At 51.9% G+C, this 10,862-nt stretch overlaps 1 protein-coding gene across 2 annotated transcripts in view; it reads left to right on the top strand.

Annotated features, from left to right (window-relative positions):
* The window catches only part of PFDN1 (prefoldin subunit 1), a 65,412-nt gene extending 62,678 nt beyond the window's left edge, over positions 1-2,734 (top strand). For both annotated transcript variants that reach the window (XM_064277029.1, XM_064277019.1), the window contains one exon: positions 1,939-2,734. Coding sequence is in view for 1 of the 2 variants with exons in the window: in XM_064277019.1 (XP_064133089.1) it covers positions 1,939-2,022 (84 nt within the window). In the remaining variant the exon portion in view is untranslated. The remainder of the gene's footprint in view (positions 1-1,938) is intronic.
* Positions 2,735-10,862: the final 8,128 nt, after the last annotated feature.

Here is a 10,862-nt window from a genome sequence, read left to right as displayed (position 1 = left end):
GGGTTATGAGGGTCTTTTGGGTTTAGATGTGCTTGGGGATGGGAGAGGAACGATTGAAATACAGTCAGAAAACAGGCCCCACTCTGCTGGGAACACCCCATCTGTTGAAGTTTTAAAACTGAGAATCACAACCTGATTTTGGTTGGCCAGAGGTCTAAGCAGTAGGGCAGAAAAGCTGTGGCTGATGTTTCAGTTTGTGGTTTTGCCAGCTGTGGCAGCAGGTTGGTAGAGATTGAGTGCAACAGACTGGGCCCCCAGCACCGGCTGACCCCTGCAGAGGTGGAACCCTGCTTGCTCCCCTTCTGTGCACACCCAGTGCACATGCATTCTTGAGTGGTGCGTCAGGAGTTATTAGTATTTGCCTCATTTTAAGTCACCACAAGTAAAGTCTAAGGGTTGTTTATCGAAGGAAGTTTAAGTTTCCACTGTGATATCACAGTGATAGGACTATATCAGGTTAGCAGTGTAATTAAACAAAATTCCTTAGCAACAATACATTTGTACTCATTGAATTGTTATCACGGCCTCTATGAGCCATTTATGGAGCTCCTGTTGTGTTGTAAGGAATGTGTGCAAGTAGGGCAGATGGGAGATCAGTAAAGAGATATGGCTCTTTCTTGTCTTAAGGAAATTAGACATTAGAGGACAAACAGGAATCAGAGCTTCACACAGGCTGGATAAGGGTTTGTGTATGCCACAGAATTTGGCACTTATAGGAAGAAGCCTCTAAGTGTATCGTTTGATAACTATTCGCACAGGGAGTGGGAGAAATTAGAGAAAGGGATATGTAGAGGGGCACCAGAAAGGTTTAGTGGTCAAGGCCTCAGGGAATAAGGAACATCCATTTCTTTTTCCCTCTGATGTATATAGCTCATCTGTCCTCTTCCCCAACCTTTCACTGGCCTCCCCAGGTCACATCGGCACTTGAGTGGTCACATTGAGTCTACAGCTGCTTGAGTGAAGGAATGGTGTGGGGGAGAGAGAAAGGCATGGGCCTTGTGTGGACTGCCTGGGCTGGGCTCTGCTTTACTGGCTCCAACTGTGGCTCAAACAGTCCTGTGTACCCTGGGAGGGTTTTAACTATTCTCTCAGGACATGGATAGCGTTCCTCAAAAAAGGAGCCTTCATTTCACATTGGTTAAGTGAGAATGCAGCCACAACTATGTCCACAGGGCAGGGACCACTGTGAAGCCACCATACTTCTGGGATGACCGCAGAAGTATGGACAGACATTATTTCCTTCGACTAATCTTTTGTAATCCAGGTCCAGATGTGGCTCCTGAAAGCAGTTCTTTGTCTAAGTCAGGCTTTTTTATTTAGGACCCAGATGGGGTAGGAAGTAAACGTCTAAAAGGTCTGTTTTACTCAGTGTGTCACTGTCCTGGATTCCTGGCAGGCGGTAGTTTCATTAGAAAAGCAGATTCCATCCTGACTCAGCTGCCTTGGTGAGGCATAATACAGTTTCCCAGTCCTCAGGCCGCCACCCGCTTGCTGGATGGAGCAGTGCGCGATGTCAGTTCCGCAGCAGCGGGAGCTACAGGCGTCTGGCCCAGTCCATGGAAAACCTTGAGAGGAGGCAGTCTGTTATGGCGCAGGAGCTTTGTCCTGGAATTTCCTGGCCTTTGTCTGCTATAGCTTCATGTACCGAGATGCCTGTTTTTAGAGTCTACTTCCTTCTGGGGGAAGAATGCTTGTCTTCCATAGAGTACTTCTGCTTCCTGTGCCAAGCCACTTCCTCCCTTCTGCCACTGGGTCCTCCCTCTGGGTTAGGAGAGGGACTCTGGGCAGGTGTGTGTACCTGGCTCCCAGTAGCTGGTATGCTGCACTTGGAAGTCACTGATCCCAAAGGGAAAGCCATAACCATTGGGCACAAAAGCTGCCTTCGCCAACCTGGCCCCCTCACCCTGGTCCTAACCTTGTTTTTTTCTCACATTGCAGCAGAAAAAATCCTACCTTGAGCGAAGCGTGAAAGAAGCTGAGGACAACATCCGGGAGATGCTGATGGCACGAAGGGCCCAGTAGGAGGCCTTGAGGGGACACTGTCCCTCCAGACCCCTCCCATTCCTGGTGAGGGCAGGTCCCTGTGTGCAAGGAAAGCCTCTGCTCTGCCCTGATGGACATTTTACTGGGTGGCCTCATCACTCCAGATTGTCTTCATTACCCTCAGTCCCTTGCAGATCCCAATCCTGTATTTTTTTCCTGGTTCTGCCTGCCACTCCTGCCCAGGACACTGTGGTCCTGGGGGTGGGGTATGAACTCCCAGGAAAGAAGGTGGGAGCCAGGACAGACAGGGAAGCTCTGCCCGAGCCCACCACTGGTACCATGTTGGTCAGACTTATAATGGCATCTGTCCCACTCTGCTACATCTGCTTTGCTTGAGCCGAGGATGAGAGCAGAGGCCAGAGAGGCAGTGGCCCACCTCTGTGTACCTCAGCTCCTGCCAGCCCCCCTCCAGGACTGGGGCCCTCCCCCTTCTGCATGGAAGCCTGTCCCTCCTTGGCAATTGGGATCTTGCCCTCTTCTCTTTTCCCTTTCTGGTCCTTTGATTAATTCTCTTAACTTCTGGGCCTCCATGTAGTATACAGATAGGGAAGAAGGAAGACCAGAGTATGGCTGCATTTAAATGAACAGAAGAATACTGGTTCCTCTCTGGCAGTCTGTCTAAAGATTCCTTCCCTGCTTCTTCCCAAAGATTCCAAAAGAAAATTCAGTAATAAACCAGCAGTACCTCCAAGATTGTCTCCCTTTGGTCAGTATCATGAGGAAGTGGACACCACAATCCCGAGGTCTCCTGGGGCTCAGAGGGCAATAGTATGCTGGAGCCAACTTGTACTGGCTAACGAGAACCAATTAGCACATTTTCAGAAATTTTGTTGCAAGCCAGTTGTTAAACACATCCATTATTAAATTATGTAAAATTACAATGAAATTATATTAAAAATAAGGGTAATATTTAAAATTCATCTCTTCCTAATTATTTTACTACACCTTACGATTATCTGCGTTCCTGAGGTTAATAGTCTGTTGTATCTGGATGGTGGAAATCCATATAATGGGTGCTTCTGCACCTCTATTCCCAGCTCTGTTCAGTGACTCACTTTGGTAGCTTGAAATCAGCCTAAGTGGGAGCATTTACACCTCAGAAATTAGGAATGCTAAAGAGAGAGAGCAGGTAAACATTTATCTGCCCACCACTGCTTAGGAGGAAAGTTGTGCAAGAGAGCAGAGACAGAGCTGCCAGCTGCAGCCTCTTATCTTAGCGGGCTGGCCTGGTAGGCCAGCTGAACAAGGAAAACCTGACTCGCTGCTGCAGCAGCTCAGCGCCACCCTGTGGCCAAAGCGGAGATGAATGGCAGGGCTGGCTCTTTTGCATTGGGACAGCTCTTTCCTGTGGATGTGCATATTTAGCGGGGTGGAAGGGACAGCAGGAAAGGGAAGCTTTGGGTCTGGCCTTGCACAGAGGTCCCTTTCCTAAGTTCTGGGAAAAAAGGGGTGCAGCTCCCTGGTGAATGCTCCAACCTGAGCTTATCTCTCAGTGGAGCCAGGGGCCTGAGGACCCCTGGCCTTGGAACCTGCCTTCCCGACACTCCCACACTGCTTGTGTAGTACCAGAGTGAAAGGTAAGTAGGCTCCTCTTCAGATACCAGACAGTAACACTGGAGATACCCAAGTTTTACAAGCCTTAATCTGGGACTTAGGTGAACAGATGAGTAGTTAGAAATGGTAACAGAGTCCAGGAGGCGCATAGGAACACAGATTAAGGGCTTAGATTCTAACTGCAATAATGGAGACAGTTGAGGTTTGGACAGATTTATTGAAGCATACAGGGTGCTAGCAGAGAAGTCATTCAGTGGTGTGTTACATCTTGCCACTACCGTGACTGTATAATCTCAAAATTATAAATATACATATTTCATAAGCCTTTGGCCAAAACAAATAAAAGGAGTGTCTTCAGCACATTGGTTAAAGACCAGTAAGAACCAGAATCTAACATTAAAAAGATCAAGTCACTGAATTAAACAGCAGCAACTCCCACTAATCTAGAATCCCACTGGGTGAAGGCAGAGGTGCCTGGGCAGAGCCAGTCATTTGTTTCAGCAATCAGAAGAGATGGGGGCAGGCACACTCGTCAGAGGCGGCAGCAGCGCTGGCAGGATGCGAGGGCTGGGATGGTCAGGTGAGCATGTCCCAGAGACAGCAGCAACAGAGAGCAGTCCAGCAGGCTGTGAGGCAGGTCGATGAGGCCAGGTCATCCCTTCTTTGGTCTTCCACCACATACACTGAAGGAGAAGGGGAGAGAGGGTTAGAGTGAGCCGGTACAAAACCGCCCTACAGAGCAGAGCCTCCCCTGCCCAAGGGAGGGTGACAGCAATTGAAAGCCTATAAGCAGACTGGGTATGGCCTTTCTGCTCTGTCAACTGTTGATGACAAGGAAGGGTGACTTGGCTCATCAATTACTTTCCCTCCTTCTGCCAGTCCAGGCTAAGGACACTCTATTCCCTGCAGGGACATGTGCTAGGCAACCTACAGAACACAGCCTCACATCAGGGCAGCTAGAGTTGAGATAATTAAGAAACGTCCATTGCTGTTGTTTGTGGTAAAGTTGGCTAACCTTACTTGGCTTATAAACTAGCCGGCACCATATTCCCTTACCTATAGAGAACCTGGGAGGTGTTTCTTCAGATACACCTAAGCCATCACACAAGGGTAAGAGAGTGGGTGGAATTAAAACCTCTGAAGAAGAGGCTTTAGGCCCTAGCAGAATGACCAAGAAACCCTGGTTTTTCATACCTCGGCAATACACAGTATCAGAATGTGCCCTCAACCTCTATACTCTGATGGTCAAAGTCCTCAGCCCTAAAGCAATAATGAAGACAGGATGAAAACCAAGTCAAGTGGGATGGGTGGCTGGAGCCTGCTGTGTCCCCGAGCCTGGCATTCCTGCTTTTCCTCAGAATGTTCTGGAGTTGTAAGTCTGAGCCCTGTCAGGGCTAAGTGCTCCATTAAGAGATCGGAGTGCTAAAAAATCCCGAGGTCAAGAAGGACCCCAACCACACTGCACTTGTCAGCTGACTTCTGGCTGACAATTAGCCTCTCTCCTCCTAAGGATGTATTTAACATGGCTGATGGTCAGCGTCAGCGTCGAAGGATCTGTGGCTGCTTATAACAAATCTCAAAACCACCACCATCATCAAACTCATAAGCAGTAAGAATTTTAAACTTTTTCAAAGCTCATGAACGCATGAATCTTATAAACTAGTCCTTTGACAATCTTTGTTTCAGTTCTATTTTTGTGTTTGGTATCTATTTTTGTACCTCCTCTCTTGGCAAGACCTCTCCCTGCAGACTGGTATAGTAGCTAGAATGAGATGGGTGGTAGTGAGCTTTTTAAAGCCCTTCCATGATATCAGCCGCCCTCTAGGCCACCCCTTTTCCCTTCCCACATGGCACATGTTTAATCCCACGCGGCTTTCATCCACTCAGCAACATGGGCAGAGGTATTCTGGGTAAAGCTGTGGGTCTGGGAGGAAAGAAGCCAGCACCAGGGAGACCTGGTCAACGGGGAAAGGATGATCCATTTATTCTGAGGTCTCATAAAGTACACTGCCTGATAACCTTCAGTAGATACTATTCATCCCCATTTTACAGGTAAGGAACTTGGGGCTTCAGAGAGGTTAAGTCTCTTGTTCAAACACACAGGACTAGGCACAGAGGCAGGACTAGGAGCTAGTGGGGCTACATCACAGACCTGTGTTTTAACTCCCACACCAGCCAGAGCCCTCCCCACCCACTGAAGGCCTGGGTACTGCAGCAGGAAGACCCCATGGAGAATGCCACCTGTATGTTCCCGCAGGCCCCCCCCCCCCGCCCCGTCATGCACAGGCAGCTTTGGACAGGGAAACCAGGAGTGTAGTTGGCTGTAGACACTGCCCCCGCCCCCCCGCTGCCGCCCCCCCCCACCCCCCGCCTTGAGTAACCCCTTCCTTCTCCTCTCCCTGCCAGAAGAACTGCTCTCCTGCTCCTGGGCCAGAAGGGGCCCATCCCCTGCCAGTTCTAGAAATGCCTGCTTGGTTCATCCATAGGCCATCCCAGACTCGGCCCAGACACATAGCTCGAGGTGCTGCTGTGTGAGAGGCCCTGCAGGCTACCACAGACTGAAGCGTTCACAGTGTGCCAGCACCTGTGCCAAGGGCCTTCAAGGCGCTGCCATGCAGTCTTCACCACAGCCCTAGGGGACAGGTATCACAGGGCCCATCTCACTGCTTCCCAATTCCAGCCCGTCCAGCACCATGAAGGGCAGAGATGGTGGCAGTGCCTCTCCTGTCAGACCACTGACCCGGGAGCAACTTAGGGACGCAAGACTGTCCCAGTCTTGCTTACTCTAATACCTTTCTCCTTCAGTTAAGTTTGCCCAGGCTGGGGCTTATTTCACACAACGTAGTCTGAAAGCTGGGGAAATAAGGGACTCTGAGCTCATGACTCCCCAGCAATGCTTACAGAGGTTGAAAATAGTGGCTTCAGAACAGAAGACTTAAATGGAAAGCTGTGTCAACCCTGATGGGGCAGTAAGTCTGCAGATACCTCAGAAGCCTGAGTCAGTTATTTCCTGGAGCCTCAAGGTCTTTGTAACATTTTCTCTTCAACTAGCTGAGAACAGAACCTCCACCCTCAGGGCACCCCCTACATCCCCACCTCCCTGGGCCCTTCTGCCTGGGCCAAGATTTTGGGAGGGTTGAGGGGACATGCCTGGGGTTAGGAGTGACCTGAGTTTCTTTTCCTTTTTCATCCAAAGCAGGGGGTGACTGGCCCAGGAGAAAGCTCTAAGGAAGGCCTCACAGTTTCTCATAACACCTGCTATGGGGCCCAGAAATAGGACTTTTTACAACTGTATCTTCAGAGATGTCCGACCAACCCACAGGGTCCAAGGTACTGCACCTAGAGGTGCTGCTGCATTGAGCTGCGTGGCCTAGTCTTTGCCCCAGATCCCACTCCACTCCAGGCGCCTCACTGTTCCACACCTCTGCTCAGCGTTTCCACCCCCCGAGTGGTGCTCTCTGCCTGAGATGTCCTAGGCCCAGACTAGGTCAGGAAGGCCCAGGTAAGCCTTGGTTCTTGGGTGCAGAGCAGCCCTGGGACTCTGGGAGGGGCACCACCTTCTCAGCCCCATGCTGGGAGCAGAGAAGAGAGATGGGAGATGCCTGCTGGGAGAGGGAAAGAGCCTGCCCAAGCGCACTGAAACCTTGGCCACCAGTGTGCAGCTCTTCCTGCCTGGCATATGGCATCTCGGGAACTGGAAGCCAGGGAGCTATGTGGACTGAAGCTTAGCCGGCAATCCTAGTTATCAGTGGGAGCTGTGGCAGAGATGGCTCCAGCCCTGGTATTTCACACCCAGGCCTCCCATACTGGCAAGTAGTACATAAAAAGGAGGCAAAACTATGGTTATGTAAGACATCAACCATTAGGAGAAGCTAGGTGAATGGTATACAGAAACCTCATACTCTCTTTGGAACTCTTCTGTAAGTCCGAAGTTCTTTCAAGAGAAAAGCCTTTAAAAAAAAAAAAAAAAGGAGGGGGTCAGAAGAGCAAGGGGTGGGGTGGGGTGGACACAACCCTTCCAGGCAAGTCAGCAGTCAAGGCCTGGCCTGGAAAGATGTTCTGGTGCCCACGGTGGCTTCTTCTTGGAGATCAAGTGCCCCCCTGTGGCCAGCCTGGGGACAGGGGCTGGACTCCAGCTCCTCCTGGTGATGGATGCAGGGCCTTGAGGAGCTGAAGGATTGGTTTATATAACCTTCTCATTCACTGTCCAGTGTCTCAGCAGCAGGAGCCACCCTATACAGCCAGTGGCAAGGGCCTATGCCCTGGCCCCAGGCAAGAAGGGACTATTTCCAGAGGACTACAGTTGGATTGGAGGGCACGTCTCTGGGTCCCTTCACTGGCTTGTCTCTCTTGCCCCAGACAGCCCTTTGGCACCAACCCTAAAGTGTTCTCAGCCCCAGCCCAGTGTGAGGCCAGAATGTAAGTGTGAAAGCAAGAGGGAGAGAGAGAGAGGTGTGTATGGGGGGGGTGGGGGGGTGAAGGGTCAAGGGGAGTGTGAAGGAGAGGTGTACAGGCATGTGGGCATGACCCAGAGGCCCAGACTAGGTCCGGAAGGCCCAGCTAAGCCTTGGTTCTCAGATGCAGAGCAGCCCTGGGAGCAGAGAAGACAGATAGATGGGAGATGCCTGCTTGGGGAGGGATAGAGCCTGCCTGGGTGCTGGGGTCCTTCCCTCCAGGTCCGCCTGTGCCCACTGAAAACTTGGCCACCAGACACACCAGCCAGCAGTCCCGTTGGTTCTAGGGTATAGGACAACTGTACTGTACAAACCCAGGGGTGCCATTCACATGGACTACTCAGAAACCTGGCTCTGGGAAGACGATGGGCCCCACAGGGGCTAGGGCAGGGATGGCCTGCCAGAAAGGTAAGCAGAGGCCATCTCAGCTGAATGCTCCAATTTCTCCGTCAGCCCCACCCCGGCACCTGAAACCTTTAGTTGCTCAGTTTAGACTTTTTAAATGATTCATCAAGTGCTTCAAACTGAAGGTAACAGAGCCTTCTGAGGCCCCTCCTGCTTGCATATGCATATGCACAAAGCCCCAAGCCAACAGAGCTGATCAGGAGAGGCACACAGTCAAAATGATGTCCTCAGAGAGGTGCATATGTGGACTGGAGCCTCCTAAAAGGCTCAGGCATCCGAGGCCTTCTTGCTCCACAAAGTAGAAAGCAGTACCCTGGCCCTGTATGGCCCAGACTAGGGATGAGCACCCAGGGCTGATCCTCACCTGCTAAGACCACCACAGCCACAGCACCTCCTCAGAAGTGCCGCCGGAGTAGAGAAGACAGCCTTGCCAGGGACGGGTGACCTGTAGTCTGTGCTCAACAGGCCTCACACCACTTTGGGCATTGAGACCAACTGAAGAAGGCCAGCCTCCCAAGAGGTGCTAGAAAATGCAGAAATAGCTCTCCTATTGTTCAGGCCAAGAGGCAGGAAGGGAAATAAAATCTTTAGGCATGATAGGAATATGTAAAGCCTCAAGACATTTACTACCCAGCACCAAGGGGCTGCACTGATGGGAGCAAACTGTCCTAATGGCGGTGCTACTGAGCCATCTGCTTCAAGCCCCGGGGAGCACCAGGTAAGTATGCAGACAGGGAGAGTGCCAGTGTGACCAGCAGAGGGAACTAGCCCAACTCCGATCCTTCCAAGGACCCATAGTTTTCACTGGATTCTGAAGTTTAAGAGGAGGAGAGATACGGGGCTTCAAGAATCTGGCAGAACTGGCCAGCTTTGGCCCAGTCTGCAATGGCAGTTGCCTTTGCCTGTTAAGCTCGGGGCCTTCCCGGGACCTCCTTGCCTGCCCTGCTCCTCTTGCCTCCTCCTCTTGCAGCTCCAGTGCTGCCCTTACTGTCCTCCTGTGAAGCTGTGAGTCAGGAGAGACCATGCCTCTCAAGTCCCTGCTCCTTTCCCTGCTTCAGTGTCCCAAAACACCCATTCCAAGGCAAGCAGTCTGGGAGCTGGCCAATGAATTCACCCACCCACTGTGCACCCAACTGTGCCAACCAGCACTGGCTGAGCATTTACCACCAAGTGTGTGGCCAGGGGCTCCACGCTGGGTGACTGCTTCCCAACATAAATATTCACCAGCCACTCACTCTCCAGACACTGAGTGCCAGGTGTTTACACGGATTGGTCTGGAAAGGGTGAGAGCCTGATGACCTGTATGTGGGTCCCTGTTCCTAGGTCCTCAGAAGTGCAGCTGCGACCATCCTGTCCAGAGGCAGCCCCTGGACAAAACCAAGCAGCTATCCCAGGGCTGAGACCAAACCTTCTGAGAGGGTGACCAGGGTCTAGGGACCCAAGGGAAGTGTGTCATCTGTCTCCTAGAATCAGGAAGCCCCAGGCCCATTCTACCAGAGAGGGACTTCCAGAGTCCACAGGAGGGGTGAGCTCCAGTCCCCCACCCCGGGCTTGATCACAAGGCCTTTGGTTTCAAGAAGAAATGACGGAAAGGAAAGGGGAGCAGTCAGTTCACTTCGGCTTTAGCCCTGCCCACCGCGATCAATCTTTTGAAAAGTAGATCTGATGGCAAAATTTGAGGGTGGACATCTGGGCCAGTTGTGCCAGTCTGACAAGCAGGGCGGCACTGCAACCCTCCTGTGGGCCGGCCCTCGGGCTTGAGCTGCTGGTGCCAATAGGACAGGGCTGGTTGTAGATACTGGGACAACTGACAACTCCTCAGATGCCAGAACTACAAATGAAAGTGCTGGGAGATCATCTTGGCTGACAGTCATTTTTTTGTTAAGACGAGGATGCTGAGCTCAGGGGAGCAAAGTAACTTGACTGAGGCCACAAAGTGAATTAAAGCCAGGTCCTGGCCTGTCACCCAACACCCTGCCTCCTGGCCCAGTGCTCTCTGCACATCAAGACTAGGCTCACTTTCAGTCAGACAGCAGCCTGGTACCGTGGGATCTGATATGCAGCTAAGTATCGGTGGGTGAAAGGCCTCTCTTCCCTCTGTGCCTGCACTCTGCCTCTAAATCCAAGGCGTGAGTGCATGCATGTGTGCGCGCACACGTGTGCGTGCACACGTGTGCGTGTGTGTGTGTGGTGAGGATCTATACCTCACCTGTGTCCCAAAGAAAGTCAGGGCCCATCACCTCACAACGCCCAGGCCCAGCAGGGAACTGGGTGCTGGAGTGAACTGCCAGAGCTCCCCTGGCAGCAACGGGCAGTCTCGCAGGTGAGTGGGTGTGCTGGCCCAGAACAGGACACCCCCTGGGTGGGGTGGGGGGGGAAGGAGGAGACCTGGCACCTGGGTACCCC

The sequence above is a fragment of the Loxodonta africana genome, chromosome 2, assembly GCF_030014295.1.
Source record: "Loxodonta africana isolate mLoxAfr1 chromosome 2, mLoxAfr1.hap2, whole genome shotgun sequence".
Lineage (NCBI taxonomy): Eukaryota > Metazoa > Chordata > Mammalia > Proboscidea > Elephantidae > Loxodonta > Loxodonta africana.
The sequence above is the reverse complement of the archived record's forward strand: the minus strand, read 5'-3'. Positions and strand labels throughout refer to the sequence as shown.